At 37.0% G+C, this 17,564-nt stretch overlaps 1 protein-coding gene across 5 annotated transcripts in view; it reads right to left on the bottom strand.

Moving 5' to 3' along the window:
- Window positions 1-17,564, bottom strand: part of LOC138695756 (uncharacterized) — a 171,602-nt gene that overhangs the window by 15,073 nt on the left and 138,965 nt on the right. For all 5 annotated transcript variants that reach the window (XM_069819929.1, XM_069819926.1, XM_069819925.1 and 2 more), the window contains 4 exons: window positions 9,180-9,448; window positions 3,019-3,117; window positions 1,293-1,408; window positions 479-624 (listed from right to left, as the gene is read on the bottom strand). In XM_069819929.1, coding sequence (XP_069676030.1) covers window positions 479-624; window positions 1,293-1,408; window positions 3,019-3,117; window positions 9,180-9,448 — 630 coding nt within the window. The remainder of the gene's footprint in view (window positions 1-478; window positions 625-1,292; window positions 1,409-3,018; window positions 3,118-9,179; window positions 9,449-17,564) is intronic.

Below are 17,564 nucleotides of genomic sequence, written 5' to 3' on the forward strand. Positions count from 1 at the left end.
AAGGAGAGGAGAGGAGAGGAGAGGAGAGGAGAGGAGAGGAGAGGAGAGGAGAGGAGAGGAGAGGAGAGGAGAGGAGAGGAGAGGAGAGGAGAGGAGAGGGAAGAGAAGAGGAGAGGAGAGGAAAAGAGGGAAGAGGAAAGGGAAGGGAAGGAGAGGAGTGGAGAGGACAGGACAGGAGAGGAGAGGAGAGAGGAGAGGAAAGGAGAGGAGAAGAGAGGAGAGAGGAGAGGAGAGGAGAGGAGAGGAGAGGAGAGGAGAGGAGAGGAGGAGAGGAGAGGAGAGGAGAGGAGAGGAGAGGAGAGGAGAGGAGAGGAGAGGAGAGGAGAGGAGAGGAGAGGAGAGGAAAGGAGAGGGGAGAATTCCTCCGACACCTGCCTGACAGTGGACAGCCATTTAGTGCCCTAATTACCAGACAGATGGCTGATGATCTGTTGAAGCACAGGATGGATACGAAGCAGGTACTATCCCAAATACTAACCTCTACAAGCCATCTGCGTAAACAATCATGGTGCACACTGCTCACGTCTCCCCTGCACTGGCAAGGCTGGATTAACGGACCCACATCTTGACGATCGCTGTCGTAGCAGATCCAGCAGTCTTTGGAGAAACAAGCATCATCCTCATCTGTGGAGTATAAGTTAAATGCATTATTTACAGTTGTCACTGTATAAAAATTAAAGGAGGAATAAACATTATTGAACGAGTACTAACTGCTGCACTGTGTTAATATTATAAAGTCTGACTAGTTTCGACGTGGTTTGCGTCATTCTCTGAAGGTAATTTACCATCAGAATTTATAATGTTAACACAGTGGAGCAGTTATTACTTGTTTTTAGTTTTTATTTTATTAGGTTATTTTACGACGCTTTATCAACACCTTAGGTTATTTAGCGTCTGAATGATATGAAGGTGATAATGCCGGTGAAAACAGTCCGGTGTCCAGCACCGAAAGTTACCCAGCATTTGCTCATATTGGGTTGAGGGAAAACCCCGGAAAAAACCTCAACCAGGTAACTTGTCCCGACCGGGAATCGAACCCGGGCCACCTGGTTTCGCGGCCAGACGCGCTGACCATTATTCCACAGGTGTGGACTCTTACTTGTTCAATAACGTTTATCAATGATTATATAAGTGTATCCAATAAAGAAGAGGAATAATAATAATAATAATAATAATAATAATAATAATAATAATAATAATAATAATAACGATGACGACGACGACGACGATGATGATGATGATGCTGGTGTAGTGGTGATGAAATTAAACTGTATACAACACTTAAGGTTTACCTGATGCTTGGGATGCTTTGTCAGCTGTAGATTCTTGGCCGGGTTGCTTGCCCGTTGGCTCTAGGTCCAACTTCTTGAGAATCCGTTTTGGGTTTAAAATCCATAGCTGCTCTGGACTGAAACCACAATGAATACATGTAAATAACCTGAATTGAAGTCAACAGAATACTTGAAACTCATGGTAAAGTTAATGCTATTGAGATAAACGATCAATGTTATTTTTACTGTAAGAATTATTTGCATACAGCCCTAAGAGGAATGATAACAAATTAGCATGAGATAAACATGAATTTCTTAAGGGGAGGGGATGGTATTTTTTGGTGAAAAATGAGTAAATTAAAAAAAATTCTTTAAAATACTCTGTGATATGTGTGGAATGCATAGCATAATATTTTGTGGGTATTTGTGCCCTTATCAGATGTTGAGACGCCATTGTTAAACTTCCTGCGTTATGGATTTTTAAATCACTCTCTCCCTTTTATTGTTGTTTCCGGTAAATTGAATTTTCAAAAAAAAAAAAAAAAAAAAAAAAAAAAATTCTTTAAAATACTCTGTGATATGTGTGGAATGCATAGCATAATATTTTGTGAGTATTTGTGCCCTTATCAGATGTTGAGACGCCATTGTTAAACTTCCTGTGTTATGGATTTTTAAATCACTCTCCCCCTTTTATTGTTGTTTCCGTTAAATTGAATTTTCAAAAAAAAAAAAAAAAAAAAAAAAAAAAAAAAAAAAAAAAAATTAAAATACTCTTTGATATGTGTGGAATGCATTGCATAACATTTCGTGGGTATTTGTGCCCTTATCGGATGTTGAGACGTCATTTTTAAACTTCCAGCACTATGGATTTTTAAATCACTCGCCGCCTTTTATCGGTGTACGGTAACTTCAATTTTTTGCTATAATGCCAGACAAAAATGGATATAATTTCTGAACTATTAAAGATGCATGCATGAAATTTAGAACACACATTCTTTAGACTATTAGGAAACTTTTCTCTGTAACAGAATTTTGTTAATTGATTTCATTTTAAAACTACGTCCGTTTGTTTGAAAGAAAGGAATTCAGAAAAGTGTTATTAAACTTTAATTGTTTATTTTACAAACGTAGGGACTAATATCAAAATTCTGTTACATGCAGTTTGTAGAGCATGCTTTTGCAAGTACATTGCAAAAACTGGATGAATCTACCTTTAAAAATGGTTTAGATATATCGGTTTTAGTAAAATCCTGCATTGGGCATATTTTCTTTCAAATCTGGGCCCCCAAATTTTTTTTTTTTTTCAAAATATTTATTTTTGGTTGAGTTGCTACAGCTATGAGCTCTCTACATAAAAAAAATTAACATTTTACACGAAGTAGGAAAAGAAGTTTTAAAAAATACCATCCTCTCCCCTTAAGACGGCAATACGAGGAAAAGTTGAATTTTTTTTAAGAGAGAGCACAGAAAGGGGTAAGCGAAGGGGAAGAGGCAGTGGAAAGGAGAAAGAGGTTGAAGGTAGAAAGAGGAAAACAGAAGAGGAAAGGGAGAGAGAGTAAGAAAGAGAGAGATAGACGGGAGGGAGATGGAGGGAGGACCAGAGAGACATGGAGTTAGAAATTGTCGTTAAGAATCACAGAAAATTATGTATAAAACATAGTCCCCACAATGTTTAATGAAGAAATGTGACTGCAAAGAATAACGAAGAGAGGAAGATGGATAAGAAAAGATTAGCTTTTTTTCTTACCTCATACAATTCCATAGAACACACGGGAACCACAATGCAACCCCTATCTCCACAACTCGGAACACCACGTCATGCCAGTTGCGACTATACAGGGGAACTCTGCAAGTAAAGAAATTAAACATGTCTTACAATACACACTACTTTGTATCTTATATCAAATGTAAAGGAAATACTTAATATTATATAACCAATTCCGAAACTTACAGTATGTAAAAATGTAGAAGAGATTTCCCTTATCCTTAACAGTGTTACGAAATGAATATCTTGTTTTATTTCGTCCACTAATCCTACAGGTCAGCCTTGGTGCTCATGTGAAACTGCTCAGTTCTTCAAAGGCAAGATGAGATTCATGGACTTCGTGACGGCAATTTTCACAACAACACAATAGTGCAATGTAGCATAATTATAAGTATGAAGGCATGTGGGAGGGCGCAGGTATGACATCTTCAAAAAGTATTATTCTCACATATATGTTTAAAAGCAGTTAAGTTACAACATAACATTCTTCATATACCGCAGTTCCTGGAATACCAGGTTCTAAAATTGGCTTCTTTAACACCATTCTCTTTGTCAATGTCAATTGCCATCATCATCATCATCACTAGTATTATTCTCTACACCTTGAATATTATTATCATCAACCTCATCATTATCATCGTCATCACTGTCATATTATCTTAATCATCCTTACCATTAAGAATTAAACAATAGCTGCCTATTCTGATCTCTTCACAAAATATATTGTAAATTTTATTTCAACTCAACAATAGGATTTTATTCTTCCAACAATAATTCCTTTCTACAATTCACCTTAAACGCTCTTGTCAACCATAGGATTTTCACTCAACACAGTATTAGTTATAGCACTCCACTGACGGCAATGACAATTTACTTGGACTATTACGAACAACAATGAACTGTTAATCTTAACTAATATTTACAAAGCACTATTTACAAATCAGAACTATCAGTTCTCAGTTCACAGTTCTTCTAGCTCAGTCACTAGAGTTCACAGTATCTCGAACCACAGACCTCCAGAGACAGTTCACTGTACTCGAACTCAGGTCCCTCCAACTGCGGTCCACTGCACTCGAACTCAGGCCTTCGGATGCTGTCACAGTTGCGGACGCACACTCGAGCCGAACTCCGGTACACAAGACTGGCTTGCTCACTGACTGGCTGACTAATCAACTGAAAAACTCCTCGCGTTCACTTGCGCGCGTAATTTATACTCACACCACAGTTTCTGGATAGATCGCGATATTTCGACGCGTGTCTCCATTCTCGAATCATCTCGCACGCTGCTGCTCCCCTCCTTCACCGCGCGTAGCCATGCCCCAGGAGGCAGATGCGCGCGCACCCCGCCCAACACAAGGCCGACTTAGCCTCTCCTCCGTCGGTCGTGAGATCGAATCTCACGTGGGCGTCACATTGCACCCTCCTTAGGACTGCTCGTCTCGGGCAGTCCCTTGGTAGGCCGCTAATCGGTCCAGATGCACCACCATCATCTTCCCTCGAGGTTGTCGCTGGATGCGGTACATCACGTCGTTGATCCGGGTCACCACGCGGTATGGTCCATCCCAGGCACGCTGCAGCTTTGGTGATTTCCCTTTGGTCCTGGTAGGTCGATACAGCCACACCAGGTCGCCCTCCTGGAATCCTGCAGAGTTGGCTAATCTGTCGTAGCGCACTTTCATCCTGTCGCTGGCCATCTTGAGGTGCTCTCTGGCCAGTTGGTGAACTCCATTCAACTTCTCAGTGAGTTCTGCCACATAGTCAGTTGCTGGCTGGTCGGCGCTGGGTGGCGTGCCAAACAGCAGATCGCAGGGCAGGCGCAGCTCTCTCCCGAAGACCATGTTTGCCGGTGTCATCCCTGTTGTATCGTGGACCGAAGCTCTGTAGGCCAAGAGGAACAGTGGGACTCTGGCATCCCAGTCTCGTTGATGGTTGGACACCACCTTCCGCAGATGCTCTTCCACGGTTTTGATGTATCGTTTCACCATACCATCGGACTGTGGGTGGAGGGGAGTGGTCCTGGTTTTATGCACCCCCAGACGCTCTAGCAATTCTCCCATCAGATTGGATTCGAAGTTGCGCCCCTGATCGCTATGCAATTCCCGGGGCACCCCGAATCGGCAGATGAAGTTGTCAAGCAGCGCGTCGGCCACTGTTGAAGCCTCTTGGTTGGGAATCGCGTACACTTCTGCCCATTTTGTGTAGTAATCCATGGCGACTAGCAGGTAGCGGTTCCCGCGATCCGTGACCGGGAACGGTCCAGCAACGTCGATGGCGATCCTCTCAAAAGGAGCTCCCACGTTGTACTGCTGCATGGCTCCCCTGCTGCGTGTCCTTGGTCCGCGACTGGCTGCACAGGTGTCGCATCTTCGGCACCATTGTTCCGTGTCGGTTCTCTGATGTAGCCAGTAGAACCTCTGTCTTAACTTCTCCAGAGTCTTGTTGGCTCCCAGGTGGCCTCCAGTCACTCCAGCATGAGTCTCTTCCAGCACTTCCTTCACCTTGCTCCTGGGCAGGACGAGTTGTTCTATGCGGGTCTTTCCATCGGCCGACTCCCAAATCCTCTTCAGGATACCGTCCTTGACAGTGAAGGATTCCCACTGGGCCCAGTAGCTCTTGTAAGTGGTGCTACGGTTGGCGATATCGGCCCACACTGGTCTCTGGCCGGACTCCACATCACGCAGTAGCTGCCCAATGTTTGGGTCCTCCAGCTGCTCCCTCCTTAAGGCGGCGTTATCCCATCCTGGGCTCGGCTGGACGGCAATTGCTCGGACTGCGTGGGCGCCATCCCGCTCTTCTACTTTCAGGCAGTGTTTGCAGCCATCCGGGCACGGGCGTCGTGATAAGGCATCAGCGTTGGAATGTTTCTTCCCTTGGCAGTGTTCGGAGGTGAAGTTGTACTCCTGCAGTCGTTGAACCCAACGGGCGGTCTGCCCCTCCAGATTCTTGAAGCCCAATAGCCAGGTGAGTGCAGAATGGTCTGTCCTCAGATGGACATACAAATATTTGTGGAAGTGCTTCAGGGCTTCCACAATGGCAAGAAGTTCTCTACGCGTCACACAGTAGTTTCTCTCAGCCTTGGATAGTGTTCGGCTGAAGTAGGCAATCACCCTCTCTTGCCCGTCCTGTTCCTGAGAGAGTACTCTGCCGATGCCTACGTTGCTAGCGTCCGTGTCGAGCGTGAACTTCCTTCCAGGGATGGGATATCCCAGTACAGGAGCAGTGCAGAGCGCCTCTTTCAGTGACTGGAAGGATGACTCCGCCTTGTCCGCACTGGAATTGTCGTTTCTCCTCGGTCAGCTGGGTTAGAGGCTTAGTGATGTTGGCGTACCCAGCTACGAACCTTCTGTAATAAGTGCAGAGGCCGAGAAAGCGGCGCAGCTCCTGCTTGTCCCTCGGTCTCGGCCATCCTCTTGACGGCTTGTAGCTTCTCCAGGTCCCAGGTAGCAGACCTTCTTCTGGAATAGATGACATTTCTTCGGGTTTAACTTCAGCCTGGCTTGTCGCAGTCTCTCGAACACTTTCCTCAGGTTCGACAACTGTTAATCTTAACTAATATTTACAAAGCACTATTTACAAATCAGAACTATCAGTTCTCAGTTCACAGTTCTTCTAGCTCAGTCACTCGAGTTCACAGTATCTCGAACCACAGACCTCCAGAGACAGTTCACTGTACTCGAACTCAGGTCCCTCCAACTGCGGTCCACTGCACTCGAACTCAGGCCTTCGGATGCTGTCACAGTTGCGGACGCACACTCGAGCCGAACTCCGGTACACAAGACTGGCTTGCTCACTGACTGGCTGACTAATCAACTGAAAAACTCCTCGCGTTCACTTGCGCGCGTAATTTATACTCACACCACAGTTTCTGGATAGATCGCGATATTTCGACGCGTGTCTCCATTCTCGAATCATCTCGCACGCTGCTGCTCCCCTCCTTCACCGCGCGTAGCCATGCCCCAGGAGGCAGATGCGCGCGCACCCCGCCCAACACAAGGCCGACTTAGCCTCTCCTCCGTCGGTCGTGAGATCGAATCTCACGTGGGCGTCACAATATCTTCAATCTATCCATCTTGTTTTTGATGGTTTCATTAATCTATTTGTACAGGTCAGTATGCAAATGTTGTTTAGCAATGCATTGTTCTGGTTGAGGACCTAATTTACTTATTTCTTGTTCACTTCTATATTGTTCAACATTTTTTATTCAGTTGAAATTTTAATTTTTGCTTTTGATCTTTATTGTTATTACTTTCCCTCCCTAACCACTGTATCCTGTGAACCAGTGCTGTCATTTAATGGGTGTTTTTATGTTAAAGAAATTGTCTTCTTTAGTTTTTAATTGTAAAACAAGCTAGATTTAAAGAAGAACCCAGGAAACTCTGGCAGTATATGCACACTTGTCTTGATGAATCCTGGAGCGTGTATTAGCAGAACTTCAGATCTTTCAACCATTCTTTTATATACAGTTTTGGATTCTAGGGCTTTAGTGGTGGACCATTTATGTTTATGAACATCAAAGATATATCAGGAACAGCAAACGATGAAGTAAGGTCAATAGAGATCTCTGTGTATAACATATATATCCCTGTGTAAAAAACTTAGGCACCATATGCCGTATGGCTCCATATAGGCAAAATTTTTCTTCCCCTATGATTCATTAAAAAATTGTAAGTTCTCATATGCTTTATGGTCCCCATGACAGCATTGCTGCAAACACTCATGAAAAAATTATTTCTGCTACCTAAATTTCCAGGCAATCTTTTTAGTAAGACATGCTCATATTACTATTGCTTAGAAGAGGCACAGATTGAACTTCCACAACGTTTCGAAGACTGACTATTTTTGTCTTCAGGTGAAAAAATTGGATGGGAAGACATGCTACTCGTTGTGGTCGTTACAAACAGCTAAATCCACTTGACTGCACGGTTGTACATGCAAAAGAATGAGGGTTCTACGGCACAATCATATGAATTAAAGAAATAAAGACGAAGATAAAACAGAATAGATAATTATATGGAGTACAGAAAGACGATATATTGAAAGTAAACGTCCTTATTCATTAATAGCAATGAAAAATCCAATCTATGCCTCTTCTAACAAAGCATCACTGCTTTCTCCCTTTTTAGATCAACTGTATTGCCATCTTAATACTCAATATATTTTAAATCTGTTTCTCTTGTTTGTAAATAATCATTTCTTATTGTGAACACTACATGAAAATAATGGTTCTACATTATTTCTGTGGCCGGGAGGAAAAAGGTGTTAAATAAAAATTTTACACTTTTCAGGAGAGCAGTAGAAAGATTGAAATTGGTGTCAATTATAGAGTTCTTTTAATTAAGAGGTTTTTCCTAGATATTTGTTTATATTTCTTCTAAAATAGGTAATGTTGCTCATTTAACAATTTTCTTGATTGTTTCCAAAAATATCCGCACTTAAGCCCTTTAAAACTAGAGCCCAAACTGAGAAGAAGGGACTATTTAAAGATAAGATCTTTTTCATGTCAAAATAAATGGGAAATGTAAATTATTAGGAATGCAAAATGGGTCTTAAACAATTATAGGACTGTTTACCCTGGTACTTAAAGTTTTAAAAGGAAAGGGCATCAGTATGTGATAAAATGGCTAAAATACAAGTTAGACCTTTTTAATAGGGAAGCATGGAAAGTAAACATGCGATATTTGTAAGGAATAAAGTATTAAATATTCTGAAGTCCTTTATTCTGTGTGTGCTCGATTCAAAAAGTACTTAGGACATTTGGTAACGCTCTATAAATCCAATCAGGAGTCTTATTTGACTTTAGCCTTTTTACCAGATTGCAGAGAATTGTTTCTGCTTTCAGAATATAGCCTATAAAAAAATCTCATTTTCACAAAAAATTGACTTAAGACCTTTCTCCTCCCGGCCACAGATTTATTCGTATTTACTTACATACTGCATGAGAAATATTCTATGACCCTTCAGATTTGAAGCACCGTCCTTAAACCATGGTTTCAATATGGAAATCATTACTAGGCTTTCTATAACTGATGTCATTACGAATATTTACCATGACAAGTTCTTTTTATAACTGGATAACACTAAATTGTAGATTAAAAAAAATGTTCTCTATAAATCAACATATTTTACATTTCCCAAATGCTTACTTCTTCTTCCAGAACTCAGAAAGCGTTTCGCTGAAGAGGAAAGCTACGACAATGATGAGCATGAAAGCCTGCGACAACAGGCCAAATCGTGATTGGTGCAGCTGGGAGGTGTCGATGCTTTGTTGGGGAAGTGGGTTACTGTCTCCGCTAGCGAACAGTCTTGTAGCTGCTGGATCTGCTGAATCGGTTCCTGGTTCACCGGCGGCAGGGGTTCGACTACTTGTAGCTATTGTAGTCACTGTAGTTTCAAGCAAGAAACCACCACGAACCTGGAGAAGAAAAATCAATGACTGTTTTATGAACAGAGACAGTCAATTACAAAACCATAATTTAAAGATCACTTTATTAAAACCTTCGGAATCTAATGATGCTCACAGGGCATTACTATATTTCCCTTGCATTCCACTGAAGACTTGGCAGGTTTATCGCTCTTCTTTGCTATTTTAACGTGACGATACTTCAACATTCTTACTGTAAATGGTCCAGTGCTCTGAATCCTTAATGCTGATTTTGTGAAAATCAGTTAAAGCAATAAATTATGTATTTAGTCTAAAACACAGTTGCTGCTTCATTTCTTATCTTTTGAATGCTGTTTCCAAGTACCCACTATATTCTTTCATGACTTTATCATATCATTTTTTTTTCCATTCTGATTTGACCATTTGTTTCGATCCCTCTTAAGGGGATGCGCTACTGAAAAATGACTGTTTTTGAAGAAATGTCTTTTTTTTTTTTTTATTTTACTCTTCACATGCTAAATTCCAATGCTCCATTACCACAACCTGTGTTTCAGCTATAATATGCACTATAAAAAACATAGAAAACTCTTGTTTTAGATTCCAAAAAACGGTTTCCAAAATAAACGTGTTATTTTCAAATTTTATTTTTAAAATAGTTATTTCTTGACTTACATCATTGAAATTCTCTTGATTAATTCATAATCATGATCATAATATGCTGTTAAAATTTCAATACATTATCTCTTAAAATGTAGAAATTAGAAAATTCAGTAGCGCACCCCCTTAAAGTACCTACACCTAGTTTTTATTCCACGAGATAAGACTAGTTAGTATATTTCTTTTCTTTCCTATAAGAGTGTGTTCACACCTGTGGAGTAATGGTTAGCGCGCCTGGCCGCGAAACCAGGTGGCCCGGGTTCGATTCCCGGTCGGGGCAAGTTACCTGGTTGAGGTTTTTTCCGGGGTTTTCCCTCAACCCAATATGAGCAAATGCTGGGTAACTTTCGGTGCTGGATCCGGGAATCATTTCACCGGCATTGTCACCATCTCATTCAGACGCTAAATAACCTAAGCTGTTGATAAAGCGTCATAAAATAACCTAGTAAAATAAAAAAATATAAGAGAGTTCTCCTAATTTGCCACCTAGTCCGCTAATTAAATCCAGACGTTTGAGATGGGCAGGACATGTAGCACGTATGGCGAATCCAGAAATGCACATGAAGTGTTAGTTGGGAGGTCAGAGGGGAAAAAGGCCTTTGGGGAGGCCGAGACATAGATGGGAAGATAATATTAAAATGGATTTGAGGGAGGTGGGATATGATAATCGAAACTGGATTAATCTTGCTCAGGGTAGGGACCAATGCTGGGCTTATGTGATGGCGGCAATGAACCTCCGGATTCCTTAAAAGTAAGTAAGTCTGCTAACTATTCCCTTATATATTTTTGCATGATATGATGAGTATTCCTCGTCTTGTTCTGAACTATTAATTTCTTAATTATTAATCTGCTAATCTTTCTTATTTCTCCTTCTTTGTAACTCTGTTTAATATTGTTATCAATTAAATTCTTCCCCCCCCCCCAAGTGAATTTATTTTCTTTTTTACTGTTTCTTCTGAATAATAATTATTTTTGTTTCTTGAGGAACTAGAACGGCACAACAAAGCCCAGAAATGGAAGGATGAAAGAACAACATTTTTCCACATGATAGAAAGGAAACCTCATATAATGAAAAAATAATTCTGGAGGGGGGGGAGGGGAAGAAAAAGATGGTTTTCTCGGAATACTTTCGTTTTCTATAACAACAGTCGATAGATTCTTTATTATTACATCGTTATCCCTACCTTACAAGAAAATGTTTAACCTTTCCTATCATGAGACCTCCACGAAGTAGGGGTGAAAACAGATTAGAGAGAAATGTGATATGGAACGTCTAATGAAAATATAATTTTAACTCCACTGACTGAAATATCTTTTCTAATTGGAAGAAACATCTTCAACAATATTGATTTCCCGTATTATTAATTATTTCCGCTAACTGAATTAAAAAATAAAGTTTCACGTAACATTTCAATAATAGTTCAAATGAAACTTTTCGTACCATTTCATTTAATCCATGTATACTACCTATATAATTCTGGAACAATTAGTTACTAAGAGAAGAAAATACTCTCATGACCTTTTCCATCAGACTTCATGCTGAATAAAGTATAATTATTCCTGTCAACCATTTCCTTTCTTCAGTGAACCTGTCTTACTGTATAATTTGAAACAAAATTTAATTACGGCCTGTATTTCAGATCAAAGTACATATCAGTTCAACATGTCATTATTACATAGTGCTACTAAATGAAAAACTAATTTTGAATCCAGAATTAATATTAGCCTATACAGTATGTCTCATCTTAATTTACGCAAAACTATTTGCAATGCAAGCATCACAAGACTTCGGGCATGCAATGTAATTATCAGAAATAAAACCAGACTTCAAGTAACTAAATTGTAAACACGTGTAGATGGTAATTACTCAACATATGATTTTGAATAGGACCACCTTATTAAAAAAAATGATTGCTCGAACAGAATATAAACTAATTTTGGCAAGAAATAAAACACTTAATACTTTTTTCATTGTTAAAAATAAAAAACAAATGATTGCTCGAACAGAATATAAACTAATTTTGGCAAGAAATAAAACACTTAATACTTTTTTCATTGTTAAAAATAAAAAAAAAAAATGATTGCTCGAACAGAATATAAACTAATTTTGGCAAGAAATAAAACACTTAATACTTTTTTCATTGTTAAAAATAAAAAAAAAATGATTGCTCCAACAGAATATAAACTAATTTTGGCAAGAAATAAAACATTTAATACTTTTTTCATTATTGAAAATAAAAAAACGATTGCTCGAACAGAATATAAACTAATTTTGGCAAGAAATAAAACATTTAATACTTTTTTCATTGTTAAAAATAAAAAAAAATGATTGTTCCAACAGAATATAAACTAATTTTGGCAAGAAATAAAACATTTAATACTTTTTTCATGGTTGAAAATAAAAAAATGATTGCTCGAACAGAATATAAACTAATTTTGGCAAGAAATAACTCACTTAATACTTTTTTCATTGTTAAAAATAAAAAAAAATGATTGCTCGAATAGAATATAAACTAATTTTGGCAAGAAATAAAACACTTAATACTTTTTCCATTGTTAAAAATATAAAAAATGATTGCTCGAACAGAATATAAACTAATTTTGGCAAGAAATAAAACATTAAATACTTTTTTCATTGTTGAAAATAGAAAAAAAATGATTGCTCGAACAGAATATAAACTAATTTTGGCAAGAAATAAAACATTTAATACTTTTTTCATTGTTGAAAATAAAAAAAATGATTGCTCGAACAGAATATAAACTAATTTTGGCAAGAAATAAAACATTAAATACTTTTTTCATTGTTGAAAATAAAAAAAATGATTGCTCGAATAGAATATAAACTAATTTTGGCAAGAAATAAAACACTTAATACTTTTTCCATTGTTAAAAATATAAAAAATGATTGCTCGAACAGAATATAAACTAATTTTGGCAAGAAATAAAACATTAAATACTTTTTTCATTGTTGAAAATAGAAAAAAAAATGATTGCTCGAACAGAATATAAACTAATTTTGGCAAGAAATAAAACATTTAATACTTTTTTCATTGTTGAAAATAAAAAAAATGATTGCTCGAACAGAATATAAACTAATTTTGGCAAGAAATAAAACATTTAATACTTTTTTCATTATTGAAAATAAAAAAACGATTGCTCGAACAGAATATAAACTAATTTTGGCAAGAAATAAAACACTTAATACTTTTTTCATTGTTAAAAATAAAAAAAAAATGATTGCTCCAACAGAATATAAACTAATTTTGGCAAGAAATAAAACATTTAATATTTTTTTCATTGTTGAAAATAAAAAAAAATGATTGCTCGAACAGAATATAAACTAATTTTGACAGGAAATAAAACACTTAATACTTTTTTAATTGTTAAAAATCAATCATTAAAATTTAAAAAAAAATACGTAAAGTTTATTTAATTTTCCCTAGGAATGAGAAATAATTTCACTGGAAATGAACAGCAAATCAACCATGTTCACAATTCAGCTACAGCACACTACTATGTCACAATAATTTCCTTCAATAATAATATTATTAAGTATTTTATAATTAATAGCAGTTAATTTTATAAGGAATCACGTTCAGGCTTGCAGGTATTTACAAATCAGAAACCAGACATGGGAACTTTCGCACATTTTAATGTAGCTATTTATAGTTTTCGGAGTTAAAAAAAAATGTGAAAGCAGAATATATGACGATTATTAATATTATACTCGTACCAATACAAATTAAAACTAAAATTTAACGACACTTTTAAAAAATAGCCTTCATTTTCCCTTTGCTACGCATTAAAAAAAAAAGTCACGTGGCCTCTATTTTCTACTCTTCTGAGCTTATCAGAATATATTATTATTATAAAGAATTTCTTCACTTTTAATATTAACAGTAAGTTAAAGGAAAGTAATTTACTTGAAATAATTGCATTAGAATTAGTTATATAATTCATTCACTGGTAAAATTTAACAAACAATCCACTTTCTCACCTACTCACGGAACACATCGACAGAATGGCAATGATAAGGGCAAAATATGGTCTTCCATACCTTGCAATTTTAATGCCTATGCACGACGTGCTTCTCTTTAAGAACTTAGCAAGTGCCACTTCAAACAATGCCTACTTCATGTGTGGAAGTAGGGGAATTGTCCTGAGTAATCTATTCTTAGATCAACTTGTGGGAAGGAGGCCTGACACCTATTTTTGGCTGGATACTCTCTGCTCCTATTTCTCAACTGTAGTAAACACAACATTACACTCAATACTATATACAAGAAATGTAAACAATGGCATATTTCTTTGCGAATCAGCATTTAATCTCGACTAACAAAGAACGCTATTACGTACACATCACAGATATACATCATGCCAAGATCAACAATTTAACCATGCTACTCCGTACCAGTATGTAACAACGCACGATATCTAGAATCTATTAGAACATTATCAAAACCCATTACGTACTCATAAATGCACATCAAAACGAACACTAGAGAAAGCTAGAATAAAACCATGCAACACTCTAGCTCTTGAAAACTTTTCAGTATGATAAAGAAAACTGACCAACCATTAACCGTAAGTTACATCAACAATAAATCAGAAAATAATTAATATAAGAGGGCAGGAGCAAATGAAAAAAATCGAAGGCAAATTACAGGCACTTCCATTTTAAATAAAATACACCTATGTCATATGTTCCTCTTCCTACTTCTGATTTCCACCTCCCTAATATCCTTGTCTACGTCTCCTGACAATTTCTTCCTCTTCTCACTTGGTTTATATTTTCAAAGGACAGAAACAATTCGTGCATACGAAAGAGTTGTAAGACAGATTACTACATGATACTGCAAAATCTAATTATGAAAACACGAGCATCAGAACAACATAAACAACACAGTCCACAGCAGACAAATAAGTTAATTCTTTTAAAAACAAGAAAGCAAGAAAACGAGCATCTCAGCAAGTTGGAAGAAAGATAGAATTGCTAACTCAAAGAAGAAATATGACTCGTCCAGACAAACAATGCAGAAATTGTGTTTGGAAAACGTTTTTAAGGGGAGAGGACGGCATTTTTTTTTAATTTTTTTCCCTATTCGGTGTAAAATATTAATTTTTTTGTATGTGGAGAGCTCATTCCTGTAGAAACTCAACAAACAATAAATATTAAAAAAAAAAAAAATTTGGGGGCCCAGATTTGAAAAAAATATACCCAATGCAGGATTTTACTAAAACCGATATATCTAAACCATTTTTAAATGTAGATTCATCCCGTTTTTTGCAATGTACTTGCAAAAGCATGCTCTACAAACTGTCTGTAACAGAATTTTGATATTAGTCCCTATGTTTGTAAAATGAACAATTAAAATTTAATAACACTTTTCTGATTTCTTTTCTTGCAAACAAACTGACGTAGTTTTAAAATGAAATCAATTAATAAAATTCTGTTACAGAGAAAAGTTACCTAATAGTCTAAAGAATGTGTGTTCTAAATTTCATGCACGTATCTTTAATAGTTCAGAAATTATATTCATTTTTGTCTGGCATTATAGCAAAAAATTGAAGTTACCGTACACCGATAAAAGGGGGGGGGGGGCGAGTGATTTAAAAATCCATAGCGCAGGAAGTTTAAAAATGGCGTCTCAACATCCGATAAGGGCACAAATACCGACGAAATCTTATGCAATGCATTCCACACATATCAAAGAGTATTTTAAAGATTTTTTTTTTTTTTTTTGAAAATTCAATTTACCGGAAACAATAAAATGAGTCGAGTGATTTAAAAATCCATAACGCAGGAAGTCCAAAAATGGCGTCTCAACATCTGATAAGGGCACAAATACCCACAAAATATTATGCTATTCATTCCACACATATCACAGAGCATTTAAAAAAAAAATTTTTTTTTTCTTTAAAATGCTCTGTAATATGTAATTCCATTCCTTTCTCTCGTTTCAGCTTAAGGGGAGAGGATGGTATTTTTAGGTAAAAATGAGTAAATTAAAAAAAAAAAATTTTCTTATTTACTCATTTTTACCTAAAAATACCATCCTCTCCCCTTAAGCTGAAACGAGAGAAAGGAATGGAATTACTTTATTTATATAATATAAAGTGACAAAATATATTCAATGCAACATTATAAATATATATCAACAATAGTGAACATATAGCCTACTTACATAACATGCATGCACAATTTGTTTCCTCTCACAAACGATGCCACGTTATTTACAGCCGCGTTTCCTGAACTTTTGACGACCACTTCCCTCAATAGTGTATTCTTCAAAACAATTATTTTCATTTCTCCAGTTTCACTCTAATTATCTTCTATTCACGTCTCTTTATTATTTTAATAAAATCGTTATAAATACTTGCAACCAACTTTCTATAGACTGTGCGCCCGAGTGCGTCTTATTACAACATGTGATGTAATTAATTATATATATTGACAAACATAAAATCAGTTGTCAACTGTCATAATCACTCTGTTATCATTATCATCACTGTTGCATCATTTCCATCAATATCACGCTATCAATTTCCTCCTCATCCTCTTCTTCCCCTCCCCCACCGCCATTTCCTGCGTTCTTCCTTCTCATCTCTCCTTGTAGTATCTTAGCATTCAAAGAATCGCAAACATTAAGAACAAAGATAATTTTAGAAGAAAAGACTATAGAACGGTTAACTGCTTTAACTATCTGGGCTACAATATTTCATATTTCAAAACTGAAGACATTACAAACAAAATCGATAAATTCATTTATATAAGCGGCACAATAAAAACATACCTTAAGAATACTCGAAAAAAAAAAACCGAGTTAAAATTTTACAAAGTAATGGTGGTTCCCGTGAAATTATTGGGGATCATCGATGTGGTTTTAGGCGTAATAGATCGACTATTGATCAGATTTTTTGTATTCGACAGATATTGGAGAAAAAATGTGAGTATAAGGGTACAGTACATCAGTTATTCATAGATTTCAAAAAGGTGTACGACTCGGTTAAGAGAGAAGTTTTATATAATATTCTTATTGAATTCGGTATCCCCAAGAAACTAGTTCGATTAATTAAAATGTGTCTCAGTGAAACTTACAGCAGAGTCCGTATAGGTCAGTTTCTATCTGATGCTTTTCCAATTCACTGTGGGCTAAAGCAAGGAGATGCACTATCACCTTTACTTTTTAACTTCGCTCTAGAATATGCCATTAGGAAAGTCCAGGATAACAGAGAGGGTTTGGAATTGAACGGGTTACATCAGCTTCTTGTCTATGCGGATGACGTGAATATGTTAGGAGAAAATCCACAAACGATTAGGGGAAACGCGGAAATTCTACTTGAAGCAAGTAAAGCGATAGGGTTGGAAGTAAATCCCGAAAAGACAAAGTATATGATTATGTCTCGTGATCAGAATATTATACGAAATGGAACTATAAAAGTTGGAGATTTATCCTTCGAAGAGATGGAAAAATTCAAATATCTTGGA

The sequence above is a fragment of the Periplaneta americana genome, chromosome 3 (genome assembly GCF_040183065.1).
Source record: "Periplaneta americana isolate PAMFEO1 chromosome 3, P.americana_PAMFEO1_priV1, whole genome shotgun sequence".
Lineage (NCBI taxonomy): Eukaryota > Metazoa > Arthropoda > Insecta > Blattodea > Blattidae > Periplaneta > Periplaneta americana.